We start from the raw sequence: 25442 nt of genomic DNA on the forward strand, positions 1-25442 counted from the left end.
AGCTGGAATTGGTGGGCCCAAGTACCAAGAAAGTACCAAGAAACGGTGCTCCAGAAATCTACCCGGGGTCCCTTGTGTCCCTGGCTGAGCATGCAGTCAGCGAGACTCTAGGAGGCTGGGAAACATTCAAGTTGCAGTAAGTCAGAGTGAAGAGGCCTCACTGACCACGCGGAACACTGACCCAGAAAGGCAGCCACATCTCAGGCACAGGGCTAGAACAGACTCAGAGCAAAGGCTTCTCTACAAGGGGGTCATCCAATTTTTCCTGTAAAGGGCCAGATGGTTAAGTATTTTAAGCTTTGCTGGCCAGTCTCTGTCCAACTACTTAAGTTTGTCACCAAAGCACAGAAGTGACACAGACAATACATAAACGACATAGCTGTGTTCCAAAAGACTTTATATACAAAAACAAGCAGTGGGTCTTATTTTTGCCAACCCCTGATATAGACCTGCTTTAACAAAGCCAGAAAACAACCCCTGAAATAATGAAGCTGATACACTAGTAAATGAACTTCCTTCCATAACAAAACTCAATACTATTTAAATGAAGACAGTAACATACAGATTTTCAACAACATAACACTCACCGTGTCCAGCATCCCATCAACAATTACCAGACGTAAGTAAAAGCTGGAAAATGTGATCCATATGCAAAAGAAAATCAATCCAGACAAACAGACCCAGAAATGACAGTGATGATGGAAATAACAGACAAGAGTTTTAAAACAATATGAAATTAATTTGTTCAAGGATTTAGAGGAAAACATGAACACAAAGAAGAGAGAAATAATAAATTACAAAAAAGACCCAAGTAGAATTTCTAGAAAAGAAAAACAAAATATCAAAACGAAAACTATTAATATATTGTGTGCTGTGCTTAGTGGCTCAGTCGTGTCAGACTCTTTGTGACCCCATGGACTGTAGCCCACTAGGCTCCTCGGTCCATGAGGATTCTCCAGGCAAGAATACTGGAGTGGATTGCCATGCCCTCCTCCAGGGGATCTTCCCAACCCAGGGGTGAAAGCCAGGTCTCCCACACTGCAGGCAGATTCTTTACCATCTGAGTCACCAGAGGTGGGAATTCCCTGGCAGCTCAGTGGTTAGGATGCAGGGGTGCTTCCAATGCAGAAGGCACAGGTTCAACCGCTGGTTAGGGAACTAAGCTCCCATAAGCTGTTCAGTATGGCCAAAAAAAGTGGAGGGTGGGGGTGGGGGTGGGGCTGGTGCGGACAACTACATTGGGTGGGTTTAACAACATATTAGATGCTTCAAAATAACGGACCGATAGAACTTGAAGAACTTGATAGAACTTGAAGATAGAACTGAAATAAAAATGATCCAAATTAAAACAAAGAGGAGGAAAAAAGGTATGAGTGGGGAGAAAGCCTCATGGGCCAATATGAAGGATCTAAGATAAATGTAATTGGAACTCTGGAAGACTGAGCTGTAGTATTATAGTTTTCACCAAATCAAGAATCTCAGGGGACTACAAGCAGGCTAATCACAAAGAAAACTACACCAACGAACATCATAATCAAACTGCTAAATTCCAAAGATAAAAAGAAAAATCTGAAAACTAGCAGGAGAGAAAAAGACACATTTTACATCCTGGGGAACAAAAACAAGACTAGAGCACACTTCTCATCAGGAACAAGGCAGGCCTGACCACAACAGAACATCTCCAAAGTGCTGAAGAAGAAACGTCAACCCAGAACTCTACATCCAGTGAAAACATCCTTCAAAAATCATGATGAAATAAAGACAGTTCCACACAAATAAAAGCTGAAAAAATGTACTGCCAGGGCACGCTCTTGAGACAGTGGAAAAATGATAGCAGACTCAAACTCAGAACTACACAAAGCAATGAAGGCTGGGGACCGAAAACAAGTAAATATAAAAGATGCTCTCCATTTTCCAATTTCATTAAAAGATAATTGATTATTTTTTAAAACATAGTAACAACGTAGTCCAGGGTTTATAACATGTATAAGTAAACTGTGTGCGTGAACAGCAGAAGGATGGGGGACAGAAGCACCTAGTGTCAGGTTCTTAAACACACACGTGAAGAGGTGCGCTTTACTTGAGGCACAATGCAGTAAGTTAGAGATGTAACATTGCAAACCTCAGAACCAGCACCAAAAAATAAAACAGAGATATAGCCAATAGGCCCACAGAGGACATATCATAAGGATAATCATTTTTTAGATAACAGTAAAATAACTATGCAGAAGGATTCAATAATTAAGTACAGGAAAATATAAATTTTTATAAATATAATTCTACTGATCCCTATCTCCCACTCCGTCCTTAATTGTGTACCTTTCCATATATTTCTACATAGATAAGCATTTATTTTTATATGTGTGTGTGTATATATATATATATAAAATAGCTTCTTAAAAACACAAATAGGATCATACCAAATAGTCTGCTCAATCAATGTCTTGGTTTTTTTTTTTTTAATATGTGTGTGGGGTTTAATTTAATAACACATCTTAGAAACCTTCCCATAACAGCACACACAGAATTATTTCACTGTGTGTACCAGCTGCATGGAAGTCTAGTATATCACCAAAAGTTAATTAATCAGTTCTCTATTGATGGATATTAGGTTATTTGCAGGCACTCAATAAATACAGACCAAGTGAATAAATGCTGTAATGAATATTCTTGTAGAAAATTGGGATAATCTTAAAATGCCAGATTTTCACATTTGCTTGATTTACTATTCCTAAATTTAAAATAGGCTCATAATTTCATAAGACAATTCCATAAAGTTATGCCATTTAAAATGAAGGAAAAATAACCTATAGAATCAACCAATCTAATTAGCATGAAATTCTTCTCAAAGAAAAAAATGTCAAATATTGTCAGGGACATTCTGGCATTTCTCACATATACTCATTTAAGTGAAAATGTATTTAGTTAAGTGAAAACTATCAGCAATTTTAATAAGGTAAAAAACAGATCATAAAGTAGGATCCACTGTCTCAAAGTTAAACAGTAACGTACGACACTGATAGGGCACCAGGGACTGACGTCCTGGACAGCGTGCAATAAACAAGGGCAGAGCAAGGGGCTCCCGGGCATCACGTTCCTTCCCCACAGCAGGACCAGGTGAATGTGAGGGAGGTGGGCAAGGTGTAAGAAGAATAAGTCAATCTCCAGGCCCGCTTCTGGCACCTGGAATTCTGGAGTGCATCTGAGGGAGACACAACACAGGGAACCCAACGCGGCTCAGGGCATCACTCCATACCCTGTATTGCAGGACCCAAGCAAACCCAGGAAGGCAGAGCTGATGAGGTACCCAAAACCAAGATTCAAAAGAATCTGAAGCAAACCAGAACTCACACAGGGACCTGAGCGCTAGAACTTAGTAACAAAACTGAGGCTGTGTGAGAGCAGGGAGTCACTGAACAGAGTAAAGGAGGCACGGATCAGCACTGGAGACAAAGGACCAAATGTAGGTCACAGGAAATGCGGCCCAGACACAATTCCAAAGTCCAGCCGTCAGAGCCAGGCTTCAGGTCAGCCCCCAAATCCCACTCCCAGTGAGGCCCTCAGGGAGCTGAAGCACTTTCTACTTGACTCATTATTCCTGGAACCCAGGACAGTGCTAGGCCAGTGAGTCCACCCATGGGAAGGCAGCACAGAGCAGGAGTCAGGGACGTTACCAGCAGCAAAAGGCTGTGCGGCAAGCATCTGTCCAGAGAATTTCCCACTGCGGTGTCTGTTAAACCCAGCAGTTTGCCTCATAGGCCACATAATGCAGAAATAAAGCATTGCATCTTCAGAGCACCTTTACTAGAAAGAAGGGAACAGTAATGACCTCAACTTCCCAGTCTGACTTGGTAGATTCTGAGAATTGTTTTTATGAGAATATTCATTCTGAATGAAATGAACTTGATGTCAGGAAAAAAATGTGTGAGCTATTATTGAAACCCTAATGTTGCCATGATGGCTTGCAAGAATCACTTCATTTTCTGTAGTGTTCACAAACAGTGATTTATGGGACATATGTCATAAAGTCTAGTTTTTTTACAAACTACATTTACCGGAACCTCACATAAACACATTCAGGTAGAGCATGGATCTTAGAGGAGAGCTCCCTCAGGAGCTCAGGAGAGGGGCCAGGGTTGGTACAAAACGTTTTTAAAACAGAAAGGGAGCTAAGTCTGCCTAGTTTGGCGCTCCTCTTAGGATGGCAGTCACCTGAACCACTGGTGCCCCTTATCAACTGATGAGAACAGCAGGCATAGCTCTCTGTCTGGATGCGCAATTTCCGCTCCTTTTCTTCCAGTCAATCACATGCAACACTGCACCACCAACAGGAGGCGATGGCTCCTTAGCAGCTGCGCAGTGAGGAGCAGGTGGGCAGAAACCACAGCCGTGCAGGCTGCCCCTTAAACACTGAGCTCAGCTGTGAGCCCCTCAGTCCTCCCACCTCACCAATCGGATCACATTTAATCCTTGTAACACACCACCACGAGGTAGGCAGCCTTAGACCCACTTTACAAAGCAAAACACTAAGATCTACACCAAGAACAGAGAGCTAGAAGAGGAACCAGCTTGGGCCAAGGTCACTCTGACACCAAAGTCCATTCTCTTAGATAAAACCTCCACTGCCTGTTCAATTTTTAGAAGTCCACCAAAATTTTCTGAGTCTCCATAACGTGGGACTTTAGCCCAATGAGAAATCTCACCCAAGCCTGTCCTGCCAGTGGGATGAGAAGCAAGGCAGAAGCCCAGCTCCACAGTTGTCACACTGGGGCCTGGACTCCTGGCTCAGCTCCTCAGCAGTTCAGGAATTCTACGGGGTTGCCTGCCCCCTCTAAGTGGCCTTGGCTCACTCAGGTAACAACAGATGCCTGCCAGGGGTGTTGTCAGGAATAAGTAAACTAGATCCATGTGGGAAAAAATGCTCAGAAACTGTAAAGCCATAAAGTGGGAGCAGCATAGCTTCTGCCCTCACTACCGCCCCTTCCTGGCCTCTTTCTGCCACCTTCTGTCTCTCCCTCTGTGGGCTCCTCTGCCTTCAAACATTTGTTTGCTGCTGCCCCTACTTCTCTCCTCCCAAACCCCTGCTCTGTGACCACTGCCTCACTCTACCCCCACCTCCTTGACAACTATTCACCAGAAGTTCAGCTTCCACAAAATTTTCTATTCAACCGAGTCATCACTCACAAAAGACACTAAGGGCTCCAGCTCTGTCATGCAACAAGTATTTATGAAGTCTGTGCTGCGTAACAGACCCTCCCTGGTACACGCATTCATTAGCTTTCCTCCAGAAGCACGCTGTTGTCTGATTTCACCTTATGTTACTAACCTCTTGGTTCGAGATTTATAGTAACAACAAAAAATTTTTAAAAAACCAAAACCAATTAAATCTGAAGATATCACTGCAAATGCATGTTTAGCTTAACACAAGTAGAGATGTTACATACAGAAATGTTTACAGATGTGTGTATACACACAGGGGTCAGTATATGCACATGTATCTCTTTGCTCTGTGACCTGAGAGGACCTAAAGGTAGCGACACCCCAGCAGCCACGAACACACCCAGCACCCAGATCTTGGTCTCTAACCCCATCCTCCAATAACAGGAACCAGGGCTCCTTGGAAAAACACCTGAATTTAGAACCGAGGCAGGAAATGTACAAGATGAGCCTGGAGCATCCCGTGCTCCACAAAGTAAATTAGGTGCTTTAAAAAAGGTCCACCACGGTGGGACTTTGTCAAAGCAGTGCGGGAGCCACCTGAAAGACTTTTCACTGGCCAAAGATGGAGCAACAAAATACAGCAGTGGATTATAACCCAGAGGACAAAATAAATATCTATGAGTCCATACTGATATTAAGTAAATGATTGAACAGATTAATAAATGGGGAAGAATAGATAAGTCTCCCATACAGAAAAATTCCAGTTAATGTATGCCCTTAGGGAGGTGGAGCACAACTCTCCTCCCCTTTTAAGTGTGGGCTGGGCACACTAAATTCCTTCCAAAGAGAGCAGGATGAGGGTGGGGAGGGGATATCAAGTGGAGACACCTGACTAACAGGACATCAGCCCATATCAAAGTCATATCAACAGTAATGAGTCATGCTGAGTGCATGGACCTCTGATGTGATATGAGGCGAAAGGCACTTTCCCTCTGTGATCTTCCTCTCCAAAACCTATAACCCCAGTTTTATCATAAGAAAAACATCAAACAAATTCCCACAGAGGGACAGTCTACCAAATCCCTGACCAGTACTGCTATAAACTGTCAACGTCACCCAAAACTAGGAAAAGTCTGAGAGACCATCATGACATTCCGTCGTCACATTTCCTTGGACCCTAAGGAAATGTGATGACGAAATGTAATGTGGCATCGTGGGTGGGATCCTGGAGCAGAAAGAAGATAACAGGTAAAAACAGGAAATCCAAATAAATTACAGAAAGACTTTAGTTGATAATAATGTATCAATGTTGATTCATTAGTTATGACAAACAGAAACAGGTACAAAGTTCTAAGGGTAAAAGAAGAACCATGCAAGGAAACACCAAACTGAACAGAATTCACTGGGCACAGCTCATCACCAACACCCTTGGGCACGGGGACAAGGGGTGCAGTGGGGATGGATGAAGGCCAGACACCAAGGGGACCAGAGGCTGGGAACCACTGATGCACCGCTTTCAATATTTCCCATTGAAACATTCTTTAAGGAAAACTTTCTCCAAGTTCCACAGCCAGATACACACTCTTCCCCTCCTGAATGCTGGTAATGGCTCATTCCTCTCCCTCCTGTTAATACATCCAGCTGGAACCAGCAAGCCATTCTGTGGCCTCCTGTAACCAATCAATGGCCAAGTGTGATCAAGCCTTGTTCCAGGGAGAACTGGGGCTGCCTAGGTGTCTCACTGGCATCTCCCTAGCTCCAGTCATGGCCAGCTCCTCCCTGCTTCCACCTTCCCCTCCTCAGGACGCTTCTGACCTATTTCCCCTCCCTTACACACACTTATACACCCACATATGTATATACACGTTCCCTGGTGGCTCCGTTGGTAAAGAGTCTGTCTGCAGTGCAGGAGACCCGGGTTCAATCCCTGGGTCAGGAAGATCTCCTGGAGAAGGAAATGACCGCCTACTCCAGTATTCTTGCCTGAAGAACAGCTGCCGGGAGGAGCTACCCGATGCCCGAGGTCAGGGGCGGCGGCCGAGAGGAGCAACCCCACGTCCATAGAGCGGTGGCTGCGCGGGCGCAGGAGGGCCAAGAGGAGCTACTCCACATTCAAGGTCAGGAGGGGTGGTGGTCAGGATACCCCTCGTCCAAGGTAATGAGCAGTGGCTGCAGTTTGCTGGAGCAGCCGTGAAGAGACACCCCACATACAAGGTAAGAGAAACCCAAGTAAGATGGCAGGTGTGGCAAGAGGGCATCAGAGGGCAGACACACTGAAACCATACTCACAGAAAACTAGTCAATCTAATCACGCTAGGACCACAGCCTTGTCTAACTCAATGAAACTAAGCCGTGCCCATGGGGCCACCCAAGACAGGTGGGTCATGGTGGAGAGGTCTGACAGAATGTGGTCCACTGGAGAAGGGAATGGCAAACCACTTCAGTATTCTTGCCTTGAGAACCCCATGAACAGTATGAAAAGGCAAAATGATAGGATACTGAAAGAGGAACTCCCCAGGTCGGTAGGTGCCCAATATGCTACTGGACATCAGTGGAGAAATAACTCCAGAAAGAATGAATGGATGGAGCCAAAGCAAAAACAATACCCAGTTGTGGATGTGACTGGTGATACAAGCAAGGTCTGATGCTGTAAAGAGCAATATTGCATAGGAACCTGGAATGTCAGGTCCATGAATCAAGGCAAATTGGAAGTGGTTAAACAGGAGATGGCAAGAGTGAACGTCGACATTCTAGGAATCAGCAAACTAAAACGGACTGGAATGGGTGATTTTAACTGAGATGACCATTATATCTACTACTGTGGGCAGGAATCCCTTAGAAGAAATGGAGTAGCCATCATGGTTGACAAAAGAGTCCAAAATGTAGTACTTGGATGTAATTTCAAAAATGACAGAATGACCTCTGTTCATTTCGAAGGCAAACCATTCAATATCACGGTAATCCAAGTCTATGCCCCAACCAGTAATGCTGAAGAAGCTGAATGGTTCTATGAAGACCTACAAGACCTTTTATAACTAACACCCAAAAAAGATGTCCTTTTCATTATAGGGCACTGGAATGCAAAAGTAGGAAGTCAAGAAACACCTGGAGTAACAGGCAAATTTGGCCTTGGAATAAAAAATGAAGCAGGCCAAAGGCTAATAGAGTTTTGCCAAGAGAATGCACTGGTCATAGCAAACACCCTCTTCCAACAACACAAGAGAAGACTCTACACATGGACATTACCAGATGGCCAGCACCGAAATCAGACTGATTATATTCTTTGCAGCCAAAGATGGAGAAGCTCTATACAGTCAGCAAAAACAAGACCGGGAGCTGACTGTGGCTCAGATCATGAACTTCTTATTGCCAAATTCAGACTTAAATTGAAGAAAGTACGGAAAACCACTAGACCATTCAGGTATGACTTAAATCAAATCCCTTATGATTATACAGTGGAAGTGAGAAATAGATTTAAGAGACTAAATCTGATAGGTAGAGTGCCTGATGAACTATGGACAGAGGTTCGTAACATAGTACAGGAGACAGGGATCAAGACCATCCCCATGGAAAAGAAATGCAAAAAGCAAAATGGCTGACTGGGGAGGGCTTACAAATAGCTGTGAAAAGAAGAGAAGCAAAAAGCAAAGGAGAAAAGGAAAGATATAAGCATCTGAATGCAGAGTTCCAAAGAATAACAAGAAGAGCTAAGAAAACCTTCCTAAGCGATAAATGGAAAGAAATAGAGGAAAACAACACAATGGGAAAGACTAGAGATCTCTTCAAGAAAATTAGAGATACCAAGGGAACATTTCATGCAAAGATGGGCTCAATAAAGGACAGAAATGGTATGGACCTAACAGAAGCAGAAGATATTAAGAAGAGGGGGCAAGAATACACAGAAGAACTGTACAAAAAAAGATCTTCATGACCAAGATAATCACGATGCTGTGATCACTCACCTAGAGCCAGACATCCTGGAATGTGAAGTCAAGTGGGCCTTAGAAAGCATTGCTACGAACAAAGCTAGTGGAGGTGATGGAATTCCAGTTGAGCTATTTCAAAGCCTGAAAAATGATGCTGTGGAAGTGCTGCACTCAATGTGCCAGCAAATTTGGAAAACTTAGCAGTGGCCACAGGACTGGAAAAGGTCAGTTTTCATTCCAATCCCAAAGAAAGGCAATGCCAAAGAATGCTCAAACTACCACACAATTGCACTCATCTCACACGCTAGTAAAGTCATGCTCAAAATTCTCCAAGCCAGGCTTCAGCAATACGTGAACCGTGAACTTCCAGTTGTTCAAGCTGGTTTTAGAAAAGGCAGAGGAACCAGAGATCAAATTGCCAACATCCGCTGGATCATCAAAAAAGCAAGAGAGTTCCAGAAAAATATCTATTTCTGCTTCATTGTCTATGCCAAAGCCTTTGACTGTGTGGATCACAATAAACTGTGGAAAATTCTGAAAGAGATGGGAACACCAGACCACCTGATCTGCCTCTTGAGAAACCTGTATGCAGGTCAGGAAGCAACAGTTAGAACTGGACATGGAACAACAGACTGGTTCCAAATAGGACAAGGAGTACGTCAAGGCTGTATATTGTCACCCTGCTTATTTAACTTATATGCAGAGTACATCATGGGAAATGCTGGGCTGGAGGAAGCACAAGCTGGAATCAAGATTTCCAGGAGAAATATCAATAACCTCAGATATGCAGATGACACCACCCTTATGGCAGAAAGTGAAGAGGACCTAAAAAGCCTCTTGATGAAGGTGAAAGAGGAGAGTGAAAATGTTGGCTTAAAACTCAACATTCAGAAAACGAAGATCATGGCATCTGGTCCCATCACTTCATGGGAAGTAGATGGGGAAACAGTGGAAACAGTGTCAGACATTATTTTTCTGGGCTCCAAAATCACTGCAGATGGTGACTGCAGCCATGAAATTAAAAGACACTTATTCCTTGGAAGGAAAGTTATGGCCAACCTAGATAGCATATTGAAAAGCAGAGACATTACTTTGCCAACAAAGGTCCATCTAGTCAAGGCTATGGTTTTTCCAGTGGTCATGTATGGATGTGAGAGTTGGACTGTGAAGAAAGCTGAATGCCAAAGAAATGATGCTTTTGAATTTTGGTGTTGGAGAAGACTCTTGAGAGTCCCTTGGACTGCAAGGAGATCCAACCAGTCCATTCTAAAGGAGATCAGTCCTGGGTGTTCTTTGGAAGGAATGATGCTAAAGCTGAAACTCCAGTACTTTGGCCACCTCATGCGAAGAGTTGACTCATTGGAAAAAACTCTGATGCTGGGAGGGATTGGGGGCAGGAGGAGAAGGGGACGATAGAGGATGAGATGGCTGGATGGCATCACCGACTCAATGGACGTGAGTTTGAGTGAACTCTGGGAGATGGTGATGGACAGGGAGGCCTGGCGTGCTGCGATTCATGGGGTCGCAAAGAGTCGGACACGACTGAGCGACTGAACTGAACTGATGTATATATACACACACATATATACATATACACTCACATACCTACACAAGCATACACATAAACACACACAAACTCACTCCCCTCCTCCACTCTAACATTTCTAATATGCAATCCTGATCATGTCACCACCCTACTTTAAAACTGTCCTTAATAGTCCTTAAGACAAAACCCAAATTCCCAAGGCCTTACAAAGCTTGTCAAGACCTGCCCTGCTCATCTCTCCACTATCATGGGTCTCCCGGCACTTCTCTCTGCAGTCTTTGCTCCATTTACCTGTTCTCAGCAATTATTCAGTGAGCACCTGCCACCAATCAGTCTCTACATGAGAAGCTGGAGATACTGCACAAACAAGACACAGTCTCTGTCCTAATGACATGACCCATGTCAGAAGATGACAAAGCAGCTAGGGCTGCAGTGGGAGCTGGGGCATGTTCTTGGGGAGGATGGAGCAAAGCGATATCCAAAGACAGGCTCTCTCCCCTCCCCACCTCGACACACCTCTGCCCTCCCTCCTGCCCTCTCCCTTCTTTCCTTTTTCCTCTCTGTCAGGTACTGCGGGCCTTCCAGGAGGCTTTCTCCCCACTCTGCAGGCAGCCACCACCACCCCAACCCCTCTTCCCCACTAAACTGGTAAACTCCCTAAAAGCAGGAGCTATTCACCAATGAATCACCAACACCCAGCACTGTATCCGGCACATGCTGCTGCTGCTGCTAAGTCGCTTCAGCCGTGTCCAACTCTTAGCAACCCCATGGACTGCAGCCTACCAGGCTCCTCCATCCATGGGATTTTCCAGGCAAGAGTACTGGAGTGGGGTGCCACTGTCTTCTCCAATCCGGCACATAGAGGCCCTTAATAAATATTTGCTGAATCACTGAATTATTTAAACCAGTTTTGGAGACTTTACCACGCTTGCCCCTCCCTGCATCCTCATGACCTGACCTGCACACACGTCCCCCGCCTGCATCAGGGACCCCCTACTGCACACAAAGCAGGGCTCAGCCCACCTAGTACCGTGGACATACAGACACCACCTAAATGTCTAGCAAGCAGAAGTCCTTAAATCACTACTTTGTTACTCAAGTGCGGATACATAATTACTGTGTTTTTACTTAACATTGTAAAAGGATGCCTTTTTCTCTAATAAAATAAAATTCCTCAAGGGGCCACACCCACATCTTCTGTCTCCTCAGATCCCGCACTACCCCAGGCTCAGTGCCATGTATGTAAATGGTACAAAGAACAATATTTCCCCACAAAACACTGAGAAGCCCTGTAGGTTGCTTTGGATAGCACACACTGGTAGTTGGGATTTGTGCATTTCTGTATATACAGTTTGCCTCCAACAATACTGTAAGTGAATATTAACCTCTCCGTTAATAAGTGTGCTTCCCCAAGTGCCATGGGTTAGCAAACTCCCCTCTGTGCATTCCAGCCAACAAATGACTCAGGAAGGATGAAGGAGCCAGGTTCTCACCGCTCGGAAGGAAGTAACAAGCCTGTTAAGAGGGACAGAGGAGACGGGGTCCAGTGATAATCACCTCTGTACATCACAGTATGATGCCAGCGGTAAGAAAGCAATAAATCCAGACAGACATGGATGCCTCCACCCAGCATCTCTGCTGAGGTGGCCCACAAACAATGGCACATCAGTAGCAATGCCAGACCTGGTGCCAGGTATCGCATCTGAATTCTGTTTTCCACCAAAAGGAACTGAGGATCATTGGAGAAAAGGCTAATTCCAGGGCTGAGGCAGGGAAAATACACGATGACCCTGGAACATCTCATTGTGCCAAAAAGCTAAGGAATGTTCAAGCCTGGTACATCCAAGGCCACGGATGACAATGTGAAGAGGCCTTGCTAGGCAAGAAAATAAGCGATGACAGGGATGGGCCAAGTGAACAACAATAATAAGGTTGGGACCAAGCAACAAGGTGTGCTTTCTGATACAACGCTCGGGAAAAAGCACGACTTCAGCAGCATCCTCACACAAAATGTGTAACATGAATCTGAGTACTGGGAAACATCAGGACATTCCACAATGGAATAGGAAACCTGAGAATGTTCCACAAAATATCTGCCTGTATTCTTTTAAAATGTCAAGGTCACCAAAGTCAGAGACAGAAAGTAGGATGGTGGTTACCAGGTGCTGGGGGAGGGGGAGGGAGACTTAGTGTTTAATGGGGACAGAGCTTCAGTTTGGGCAGATGAGAAAGGTCTGGAGATGGACGCTGGTGATGGCTGAACAATGTAGTTAATAACTATAGCCTTAAAAATGGTTTAAATTATGAACTTCATATTATATATATTTTATGACAATAAAAAAATAAAATATTTTTTTAAAATTTTTTAAAAAAGGTCAAGGAACTCTAAGAAAGCCTAAGAAACTCCTTTAGATTAAAGGAGGCTTTCTGCTTTATTGACTATACCAAAGCCTTTGACTGTGTGGATCACAATAAACTATGGTAAATTCTGAAAGAGATGGGAATACCAGACCACCTGACATGCCTCTTGAGAAACCTGTATGCAGGTCAGGAAGCAACAGTTAGAACTGGACATGGAACAACAGACTGGTTCCACATAGGAAAAGGAATATGTCAAGGCTGTATATAGTCACCCTGCTTATTTAACTTACGTGCAGAGTACATCATGAGAAACGCTGGGCTGGATGAAGCACAGCTGGAATCAAGATTACCGGGAGAAACATCGATAACCTCAGATATGCAGATGACACCACCCTTATGGCACACTTCATGGGAAAGAGATGGGGAAACAGTGGAAACAGTGTCAGACTTTATTTTGGGGGGCTCCAAAATCACTGCAGATGGTGACTGCAGCCATGAAATTAAAAGACGCTTACTCCTTGGAAGAAAAGTTATGACCAACCTAGACACCATATTCAAAAGCAGAGACGTTACTTTGCCAACAAAGGTCCGTCTAGTCAAGGCTATGGTTTTTCCAGTGGTCATGTATGGATGTGAGAGTTGGACTGTGAAGAAAGCTGAATGCCAAAGAATTGATGCTTTTGAACTGTGGTGTTGGAGAAGACTCTTGAGAGTCCCTTGGACTGCAAGGAGATCCAACCAGTCCATTCTAAAGATCAGCCCTGGGTGTTCTTTGGAAGGAATGATGCTAAAGCTGAAACTCCAGTACTTTGGCCACCTCATGTGAAGAGTTGACTCATTGGAAAAGACTCTGATGCTGGGAGGGATTGGGGGCACGAGGAGAAGGGGATGACAGAGGATGAGATGGCTGGATGGCATCACTGACTCAATGGACATGAGTCTGAGTGAACTCCGGGAGTTGGTGATGGACAGGGAGGCCTGGCATGCTGCGGTCCATGGGGTTGCAAAGAGTCAGACACGACTGAGCGACTGAACTGAACTGAACTGAAGAAGAACTAAAGAGCCTCTTGATGAAAGTGAAAGAGGAGAGTGAAAAAGTTGGCTTAAAGCTCAACATTCAGAAAACTAAGATCATGGCATCTGGTTCCATCACTTCATGGGAAATAGATGGGGAAACAATGGAAATAGTGGCTGACTTCATTTTTCTGGGCTCCAAAATCACTGCAGATGGTGATTGCAGCCATGAAATTAAAAGACGCTTACTCCTTGGAAGGAAAGTTATGACCAACATAGACAGCATATTAAAAAGCAGAGACATTACTTTGTTAACAAAGGTCCGTCTGAGCGACTGAGCTGAAACAGACGAGACTTCTTAGGCAGTGCATGAACCTGGATGCGGGAGGGCAGAATGGCTGATAAAGGAGCAAACCAGCCACAGATTTCAACGTGAACTGGATTAGTAATAGCAGTATATCAAGGACAAATGTTCTGAGTTTTACAACTGTCCTATGTTTACGTAAGATGATGTCCTTTGTTCTTAGGAGACACACACAGTAAGGCATAAAAGAGCACTGTCTCCAAGTAAGTCATGTCCAACCCCCTGCAAGCCCATGGACTGCAGCACGCCAGGCTTCCCTGTCTTTCACCATCTCCCAGAGTTTGCTCAAACTCATGTCCACTGAATCGGTAATGCCATCCAACCATCTCATCCTCTGTCGTCCCCTTCTCCTCCTATCTTCTATCTTTCCCAACTTACTCTTTAATAATTTGGGGGAAAGAATTACATATTCTCATTTATAAGTAGAGAAGAGTAAATGAGGCAAGATGTAAAAACTGGTGAATCTGGGTAAGGTACACTGGAATTCATTACACTATTCTTGTGATTTTTCTGTGTGAAATTATATAAAAAAAAAAAAAAAGCTAGTCGCAATAATCCACCTGGAAAGCACACCTGTCGCTGGCAGTCTCTCCTCACCTGTCTCCCCTTCTGTTTTAAAGGCACAACCTTCTCTGCAGAGTTGAATGTACTGGGCAAGTTTAAGGTTCAAGAACATGATTAAAGCATTAACATATCATGCCATATATTTACTGGAATGGCCTTTTCTATGCATTTAACTAGACTTACAAAAAGAAAATAGTATCCACCTTGAGCTCTACGAAAACAAGCATGGTGGATGCTCAAAGCACTTTAATGGCTTCTGAACAAAAATAAGACAGAGTCAGACACCTGGAGGACACCCTCTATATATAAGCCACATGGATTTTGTTAGAACTCTAGCTTTAGAACTCCACAAGGTGATAATGAGGCAGAAACATCCTCATCCATTTCAGGAAACTTCCACAGCACAGCATGTTGTTCAAAATGGAAAACGGCACATTTTTTAAAGCAGGTGAAAAAATATCTATGTAGATGTCCCTTTGGAGCTCCTGAGTCTCACATGACAAATGCCGATAGAAAGCTTATACACTTCAAATGCAAAGTGAGAGAGTGACTGACAAAGCAGCAGGGCCCGCCCTGTCCTCCACCCCTTCCTCCCCCAGCCCCGGTGGCTCTCACCTGGATTACCCTGCTCCCCTCCCCAGCTGGTGATCCCACCTTCACCGTAACCCCTCTCCAAACCCTCCACTCCACCCACAGTCAAAAAGACCTTTCAAAACACAAATCTATGTCTGACATTCCCTTGCTTAAATCCTTAAGCAGCTCCTATCACCAAATAGGTCAACAGTGAGTTTAATGCTGGGTCACCCTAACTGATTTATAGGTTTCAAAAGTGCAGTTCAACGCAAATGATTTACTTATTTAAATACACTCAAGGAGGCCATGGCCTCCTCCCCTGTAAATACACCCAACATGTATTATAATCTGGTATTGACATCTGTCTGTCCCACCAGACACCAAGGTATGGTACAGCACACTGAGTGAGTAGTAAACCTCCACTGAGCTGGAGTGAAGGTTTCTACCCTCTACCACCTACCTCCCCTCACCCCCTGGATCCATTCTCCTCCCCTCACAGAATGAAGCCATCCTGGGTGGGTGGCAGTGTGTCTCCCTGCAGGACACGATCTAGAAGTCTGGGGCAACAGGAGGCCCTAACCCTGCCCAAAGGACTAGACGTAAGACAGATGCCTTCACAGTCGCAAAGGCCCTCCACAAGCTCAGAGAATGGAAAGAGGGTCCCAGACCCCTTTCAAGTCTGTCACCTTATTTCTGGTCAAGCTTGCTATTTTTGGCCAACCATCTAATACCTCACGCCTTCTTCCTAGTTTAAGTTTGATGCCCACTTTAAACTAAGAAGTCTCAAACATTTGATAACAGGACATCTAACTACTCTTAAAGAGCTTTTTATATGAGTAACACTTATCAGTATTTTCAATCTTAGAGGCTAAAACCAAAAAAAAAAAAGAATAATACATTTCCTTGTTAATTTATTTAAAAATTATACTTATTACATTTTCAATAAATATTTATATGAAAAATAACTATATTTTCAAAAAATTGTTAGACAAGTGACATTGTTTTCTGAACATCTCTTTAATGTCAGCCTTAATAGAAAACAGCTGACCTCTCACATGCTACACTCAATCCGTTGTGATATGTTGTTCTACATATGTGAGAAAAATATGGACTAAAAAAGAAATATAGTTGGAAAGGACAGGAGTATCAGAATAGCCAATAATTGGACATATTCTTCTTTGATATTATGTCAAAACTCAGTATTTGGTAGTTTCTTAAAGGTCTACTGCAATCTATCTGAACAGAATAGAAAATGTAATCTATCCAAAACCACAGCCATGACTTTTCACACTCTATTATGTTAAAATCCACTGGCCCAACTTTGGATCTTTTACCCATGGATGATTTTATAATATCATGAATCAGTCACTTGAAAATATTGGTTCACTGAATTATGCAGATGTTCCAAGTGTGAAACACATTTCATTCTACAATATAAAAGCAAACTGTATTCATTAACACCCCCATCACCTCATCAGAAACATCTTCACGTACTGGGAAGCTGGGCACCGCACAGTGGCCAATACAGGTGTTCTGCAACTCTCATTCTCACTTGAGAGCTTAAATCTTACCACTGGCAACAAATAAAGTGAAGCTAACTCAATTTATCTTTGAGAAACTATCTGCCAGAACCCAAGCCTGACCGGCCTGCCAGCCTCCTCCAGGTACAGCTTGCGTTCCGGGAAGGGCTGCGGCTGGCGGCCCCAGCAACCACAGATGCTCTTCCTCCAACAACCACACCTAGGATCAAAGAGGTGTGTGCTAAAGAGCCAAGACTTAAGAAAACTAATCATTTTAATGCCTTATGAAGGGCATTCTGAAGTGAAACTGGAAGCTTTTTTTACTGTGAGTGCACAGTGATGAAGAAAACAATAACCACCAGCCCAGTCTGACACCACCGTCTGGATTCGCACTCAGGCACCAGCAGTTTCACCCACCATCACCTCTGCACCATCAATGCCCCTGTCAACATGAGGAAAAGACCAATAGGCCAACAATGATGAGTGGTGCTTCAGGAACCCAGGCGAGCGCACCGTGAGAACAGCTGGGCTGTGTCATCGGCATCACCATCCGTTACTGCTCTGGGGCTAGTGCACTGTCTGCATCCCCGCACCACCAGCCCCTCATCTTCCCCACGTTTTTGTTTCAGACTCCCTGGTCTCTGAACAGGAGGCTTCCAGTGGAGTGGAGGCACTGTGATACACTTTTGGTTGTTTCTTTTTACTTGGGCTTTATTTCTCAGATTTCGCTTCTTCTGTTGGAGCCCTGAAATGATGTCCCTGCAGGCCAGCCTATTAATCAAGCCTCAGTTTCCTCATCAATCACATGGAGGTAACAATCCCTGCTATTGAGTCTTAAAAGACATAATCTGTGTGGAAGTCCTTTGTGAGTGATTCATTTTTTCACCAGTACTTTTTAAAAATAATTTTATTTTTTATTTATTCATTTACTTTGGCTGTTTCGGGCCTTCGTTGCTGCTTGGGCTTTTCTCTAGTTATGGAGCGCAGGTGGCTACTCTCTAGTTGCAGTGGGTGGGTTTCTCACTGCAGTGGCCTCTCTTGTTTTGGAGCACGGGCTCTACGGCACGTGGACCCAGTAGCTCCCACTTGTGTGCTCCAGAGCCCAGGCTCCATAGTTGTGGGGCTCGGGCTTGTGGCTCCATGGCATGTGGGATCTTTCCAGATCAGGAATCGAACCCGAATCTCCTGCATTGGCAGGCAGATTCTTCACCACTGAGCCACTAGGGAAGGCCCTCATCAGTACATTTTTACTGAAACGCTACTGTGTACCAAGCACCATCCTTTATGACAGTGGAGACAAGGTCTTTGCTTTATGATAAAAAGATAATTTCTGGGGATGGAGTATGAAGAAAAATATCAGAGACATAAAGAGAGATCCTGAGCCATTGGGGAGCTGCTTAAGATGGGGTGATCAGGGAAGGTCTCTGAGAAAGTGACCTAGACGCTGGCTACAAACCACAAGAAAGAGCCGACTGTGCAAAGGTGAGATGGAAGAGCATTCCAGGCCTTTCCATTCAAGAAGCAGAAAAGGCAGGCGGGACCAGATTATGAAGCTTTGTGAACCAGGGTGGCTTCTCTGTTCTACTCCAAGTACTAGGAAGCCAGGGAGAGGCCTAGTAAGGAAGTGACAGGATCTGATTCATACTTTAACAAGATCCCTCTGACCACTATGTGAAGAATAAGTTGTCAAACTTCCCTGGTGGTCCAGTGGTTAAGAATCCACCTGCCAATGCAGGGGCCATCAGTTCCATTCCTGGTCCAGAAGATTCCACATGCTGCATCGCAATACTGAAGCCTGAATGCCTAGAGCCTGTGTGCCCCAACAAGAGAAGACATCACAATGAGAAGCCTGTGCACCGCAACAAAGAGTAGCCCCTGCTCATCACAACCAGCCCTGCACACAGCAAAGAAGATCCAGTGCAACCAAAAATAAATGAAAAAAAAAATTTTAAGAGTAAATTGTAGGGCAAGAGAAGACACAAGGAGACCAGTCAGGACATGATTCTAGCTGTCCAGATGAAACATGGTAATTGCCTGGACTGGGCTCACAGCAGTGGAGACAAAATGAGGTAGTCCAATACAGAATACACTCTGGAGGCAAAGCTGACAGGTCCTACTGATGAAACGGATTGTACAAAGAGGAGAGGAAGAGGAAATAATTACGAATCTAATTACGAATAAATTCCAGATGTACAGGTTGAAACAGCTGAGTGGGTGGTGAAGGCAGTCTGTTGTGATGGAGAAAACCAAGGCAAAGCAGGCAGCCAGGCACCTGAGACAGGACTCAAGGCATGTAGACGGCACGTAAAACCATGAGACTAGATGAGGTCAGCTAGCAAGGGGCATACAGAATAAAGAGATCTCCAAGATCAAGTTCCCAGGTACTACACCCTCTGCTGTCAACCACAAAGGAGTCTGAGGAGGACCAATTAGTGACCTCAGAGGAAAACCTGGAGTTTCAGGAAGACATAGATGCAAGTGAGGGAAAAGCTTTATGAAGGAGGGAGTGGTCCACCCTGGAATGCTGCCAAAAAGTTGAAAAGATAGAGACAGAGAAGTGACATTTAGGTTTAGCAACAAATAATCACCATGTAGAAGGACAGCCTGAGTGGCATGAAGGGAGTCTAAATGGAATAGATTGAGAGGATTCAAAGTGAGGAAACAGGGAGTAAGAAAGAGTTGTAAAGTATTACTACGTAGCCTTGCTCCAAAGACAACCTAAATATTTGACTGTCCACATAACAGTTTAATGTAATCTACTCAGCTTCCTCCATGGTTTATTCAAGTTTGGCTACAAAGCAAGGTGACTAAGTCTAAAGACTGGTTTGGGAAATGGTTTCATCATTTTATAGCTATACCTCTTGCACACTTGCAGGTACAGTGTGTCTGCTGATGGTTTTCTTTCAGAGCAGTAGCTCTCATGTTCCTGGACTCCATGCCACACATGCAAGGTAAAGATTCATCTGAGACCAATTATATCCACATGCCCACTTTCTAGAAAATGAACTCTGTGATAACGATGAAGTATCACAGTAAAACCCAAATGGGGGAGTTCTACACAAATCTGTTTCAGCCATAGGTCCGTGAATGATTCATTTTTGAACTGTAATTCATATGTCTAGTTATTTGAAAATCACAAATCAAAAATGCCATCGATGCATATACACATTTACTACACAAAGAAGTAACTAAAAAACCAACTTGATAATTTGATAATAACAGTACTGAACTAACAGTAACTTAGTAATTAAAATGCAACAATAGTGGCATCTGAAAACCAGAAATGATTTAACACCAAGATTGCAGGAATTCCAAACAAGAGTGTACTGTAATTCTGTGAGGATGCCAAATACTGAGAGGCAGAAAACTTGGAGTTGTTACTCAACTTTGGTAAAGTTGTCGATTTTAGGAACACTTAACAACTCCACTAAATAGGACACCAGCAAGAAACTGCTTATACATATACAGTAAAAGTATGTGGACTTGCCTGCGGATCACAGGAAAAAGCAATGATTGAGTCCGCATTTAGGGCAATCGATGGTGCACCAGAAGTGGTCTACATTGGTCCGCATATAGGACAACTGGACCCACACCTGCTGCTTTTTGACAACGTTGCACCATCAGACTGCTGGAGACCACCCCAGCACAGGGAAACAGTCTGGCCTGGATGCCCATGTGCTCAACAGTCCTAGAATCTTGAAATCACATATAGGTACCCCTTGGCCAGAGCCAGCCCCACAGATACACTGCTTCATGGTTTATAATATTTCAAGTCGTTCCAATATTTTAAAATTGGAAAACCTTACATTAAAAAAAAAGTTTTCTGGCTTCTCAAAGAAAAGAAAGAGAAAGGGAGACCTGGCCAGGCTCAGCTGCCCCTTGAGCTGCACCCTGTGCTCTTCGGAGCCCCACTGATCCCACCCTCCAGAAAGTCAGAAACGAGTCAAACCTCAGCTGCAATTGTCTCTGAATCTGCACCATTATTCTCCTTCTACCTGGCTTTTTTATACTACCTCTCAACTCTCAGCATCATTTGGATTTGCACCCTTCGTCCCAGTAGAATGTACTGAAAAAGCCCCCTGAGGGTCTAACCAGGGAAAAGAGACTACAAGGATGGCCAGATGCCAAGTTCTCAGAAACAACTAAAAAGGTTAGCTGCTGATATTTTTTCTTTATTAAACAACTTGCAAAGGCTGGATACTTTCTCAGCTAGCTCTAAGTCACAATCTCAGTAACTACTCAGACTCCCAAAACGTTTCTTCCTCTTAACAACCTATGAGTAGCTTATCAGGGAATGTTGATCATTCACAAGTTGTTTTAAATAAAAGGTCAAAAATGAATCCATTAATCAGTTTTGAACAGTTTAAGTATGTTTTAAACCTGTTTAACAGTTTAGGAAAACTACATTTCAAAAGAAAAAAAAAAGCCCTTCAATTAGAATGAAAAAAGATTTCAGTTACTTTTTAGAATAAATCTTTTCATATATGGACAGCAACCACAAAAGCTTTAAACCACGTAATTAGTACTAAAGCAGAATAAGACAGACTTTATACAATCTTTTCCAATGACCATCTCTGTTACTCCCTAAACTACTTTTGGATGAAACAGATTTTCCTGACCTTTTGGGCATGCTCAGTAGCTCAGTCCTGTCTGACTGCAATCTCATGGGCTGTAGCCCACCAGGCTCCTCTGTCCACGGGATTTTTCAGGCAAGAATAATGGAGTGTCACTTCCTTCTCCAAACCTTTTGAAGGTACGCCAAATAACAACTGAAGCACTAGTTACTAGTGACTGAATAACTAAAATTACCATAAGGATAATTGTATATATGTTCAACATCATATACTGAAAACAACCATCTTATATAAGCATATCCATCAGCCCAGAGCAAGCACACTACATGATAATACCAACTACCCTTCTTAGGGTAAAAAGTTCAAATAAATAAAGACAGTCTTGAAGCAGAAAACAAAACACAAAAAGACAAATTATAAATATGTATGGGTGACATAGTCCCACCCTTTTGCTCTGGAGACCAGGAAATAGATGGTGGTTGAACAAAATTGACTTTCTTTCCTAGCAGCCTGGGTCACTATCCACATTCCAACACCATAAGGAACCACTACTAGACCCAAGTTCCAACTCCTCATACTCTACTATTAGAGAAATTCTGCCTCCAAGTAATAGTAACAGGACATGACATAAAAGGAGCAAAGCCTAGATTCAAGACAAATTGCTTAGAAGGCTTTGGTAAAGTTCATTGTAACTTTAAAACAACTTTGCATTAATTTGTTACTAGCTGAACATTTGCCAGTAATCTTGTTTCCTAGCATACTATATTAGACTTCTGCATTCTACCTAGCTTGGACCAAAAAAAAAAAAAAAAGTAATCTAGCTACTAAAAGTAGACCTACCACGTGGGGACAAATATTACATCCCAAGTTGTCTTTCCTCTAAGTGTTAACAGTACTAAGTATATCCAAAAAAGCATGCAAATACTTGCAACGCTGTATTTTCTAACTTGTGTAACTTTCATTGTCTGAATTAGAACTTCCTTTGAATCTAATTAACACTATCCAGTGAATAACTACTAACCAAAACAGCCTTTTCCATTTACAACCAAAACTGGAGTCTGAAATGATTTGTGCTTTTTAGTTGACCGGCAACATGTGTCTGGGAAAAAATATCGCCGCTCTACCAAGGACATACTTCTGGCTCTGAACTTTCTTGAAAAAACTACCCAGGTCCAAGGGGCGCAGGCGCTATCCACTTACCCGATCCTTCATCCTCCAGCTCTGAGCTAGGGATTTGGAGCCTTCGATTTTCTCACAGTGCCTCTTTTTCATAAAAGCCAAAGGCAGGTTCCAGTCTGTAAGGTCAGCTTCATCTTCCTCCCCGAGTCCCAAGAGAGGCGACTGCAGCATCTCGGACTCCATGAGCGGGGGAGGGGGTGGGGGAGTCCTGGGCAGCAAACGCTCGAGAACCTCCAGCCTTGAAAACTAGTGTGTACCAGAATGGGTGAAATAAGAAACAGAAAAGGGGGAAGTAGAAAAAGAAATGGGTGGAGAGAGTGTGGAGACCCTCACTCAGGCAAAGTCTGAGATTCTTCTAACTCTGCGCGGGAAGTCGGAGGGGGTGGCAAGAAGGGTGGGAAATGAGGGAACCAAGAGGCTCCGCAGAGACACACACACGCCCCCAGTTCCCAAGCCACCGGCTGCTTCTGAGGGCGTCAGTTCCCAGAGGGGCTGCGAGCGGAGCTGTCAAAGGCGTGCGAGACTCCAGGCCTCACGATGACCCTGCTCTCGGCCTCCAACGTCTCAGCCGATCCGAGGACAGGCAGGCCGCCAGCTCTTGGTGCCGATTCGCCGACTGGGCTGAGGTCTTCGGCCGAGGGGATGAGGTTCAGAGCGCCTGAGGTCTCCTGCAGCCACTCTCAGCCCTGCGGGTCGCGCACTTGCCGGAGCTGCTGCAACCAGAGCCAGGACCGGCCCATCGTGCTCGCCCGCAGCCGGCTCCTCAGCCCTGGGTCCGCGCGGCCTGGCCGGTTCTGGCCTCCAGCCCTATGGCTCTCGCCCGTCTGAGAACGAGTCTTGAGAGACAGGCTACACAGAGCTGCGGAAAAGACGGGTAATGTGGGCTTATTGGGTTTGGGGAGTTTTGCCCTCTGGTTTCAAGCTACAGTGAAACTCCGCTCATCAGCGCATCAAGGAGGACGCCATATTGCCAAGACCCAGCATGCAGCGCGATCTACGGCGTGGGTAACAAGCCAAACTTCTTCAGAGCGTTCCGGCCGCGCTTCCCAAGAGGCAACGAGAGAAGTCTCCGCCCCCCTGTTACCATCGTTACCACAATTCAGCTTGCTAGTTTCTAGCTTTTCGTTCAATAGATACGTCACATCAAAGTCAGTCCTATAAATTAAACTGTGTTAATTTAATTAATTTTGAAAAAATCTTTATTATTACAAGTAGACCTACATCCTTCTGAAATTAAAGGAATCGACCCCTTGTTTTTTCCAGATTTTGAAAAAGCAAAATTCTTCCGAAAGAATCATTGATAATATTACAAAGGAATATAGTATCGGACGCGCGGTTGGGAGGAGACGTACTATCCTCCACAGTATCAATCAGATTCTTTTTCTTTTTAAGGAACACTGAGCGAAAAAATTAATTTTGACAATTGTAATTTTTTGTTTAATCCATTTATTTTCTGAGCGGTTTATTCTTGTTTGAATGTAGCTTTACTTAAAAACAACTAAAAGCTATAGATCTCTACGCGTGGATCGCCTCCTGCACTACTTTATTGCTCTATTCCGTAAACATTCCGTGTTTACAGTGTGTGAGAATGTGTCCATGCAAAGGGAATATAAACCCCAAGCAGCATGCAATGCCTGTCTTCAATAAACATAGTGCCTAGTGAGACACACATGTAACCATTAGATAAAGTATGGCGGGGGGGGGGGGGGGGGCGGGGGGCGGTGGCGGTGCAGGAAGATTGGCAGGTAGGCTGGTCTTCCCCTCTGCATTTAGGCTTTGAGGTAAGGCCCACGTGTATCTGCATCTCAACTGTATCACTTTCCATGCCTGTGACAACCTTGGTCCCTTCCTTAACTAGTTCAGCCTCACTTTCTTCAACTATAATCTGGGTTAATATAATACCCACCTTGAAGGGTAAAATTAACCTGTGTAGGAGTCTGGTATATGGTGAGTGTCCAATACAATGCCAGCAATGATGGGTGTATACTAGAGGGAAATCCAGCAGCCCTGTGTGCTTTGTTAATCTAAAAGAATCAGGCTCTCAAAGAGACCCTCTTTCTCAGTATGGTTTCCTAGGGCTTTGACACGATGTCAAAGTCCATATCAAAATCCCGAGGGCAGGTATTTCCCTGGCGGTCCAGTGGTTAAGATTTTGTCTTCCAATGGAGGGGGTGCAAGTTCAATCCATGGTTAGGGAGCTAAGAGTCACATGCCAAATGGCCAAAATACCAGAACATAAACAACAGAAACAATATTGTAACAAATTCAATAAAGACTTTAAAAATGGTCCACATAAAATAATAATAATAATAATTTTTTAAAGATAACTGATTTAACCAAAATCCAAACAGCATTTGTGTTCCTTTCAACATCTGAGTAAATAGTGCAATCCAAAATCATTCTCACCTAGCACATAGCAGGCATTTAATTAAAATTCTTGGATTAAAACATTACCATTCTAAACATTTGTTCAGTTATTACATCCTCATGAGCCCCATTCTCCCATGAAAACTCAAGGCAAATTCACCAGAACACAGTATCTTCCTTTTTCCTTGCTCTCAATGTTGGCAAAATGTCCCCCACTGTCATCAGCAGAGGCTTCAGGACTGCAGGGTCCTGAGAAGATCCCGCTCTCACCTAAGGGCAGTGTAACTCCAGCTC

General features: G+C 44.0%; 1 protein-coding gene and 1 long non-coding RNA gene across 3 annotated transcripts in view; one reads left to right on the forward strand and one right to left on the reverse strand.

Moving 5' to 3' along the window:
- RPTOR (regulatory associated protein of MTOR complex 1) overlaps positions 1-23954 on the reverse strand; it is a 323215-nt gene extending 299261 nt beyond the window's left edge. The window contains exon 1 of one of the 2 annotated variants that reach the window (XM_061392613.1): positions 22803-23954. In XM_061392613.1, coding sequence (XP_061248597.1) covers positions 22803-22964 — 162 coding nt within the window. In that variant the 5' untranslated portion in view covers positions 22965-23954. The remainder of the gene's footprint in view (positions 1-22802) is intronic. The other variant, XM_061392614.1, reaches the window with a different exon arrangement.
- Positions 18934-24299, forward strand: LOC133232778 (uncharacterized). The gene is made up of 3 exons (XR_009731452.1): positions 18934-19054; positions 19904-19979; positions 22684-24299. It is a non-coding gene; the product is annotated as an uncharacterized LOC133232778 (long non-coding RNA).
- Positions 24300-25442: the final 1143 nt, after the last annotated feature.

Source organism: Bos javanicus, chromosome 19, assembly GCF_032452875.1.
Source record: "Bos javanicus breed banteng chromosome 19, ARS-OSU_banteng_1.0, whole genome shotgun sequence".
Lineage (NCBI taxonomy): Eukaryota > Metazoa > Chordata > Mammalia > Artiodactyla > Bovidae > Bos > Bos javanicus.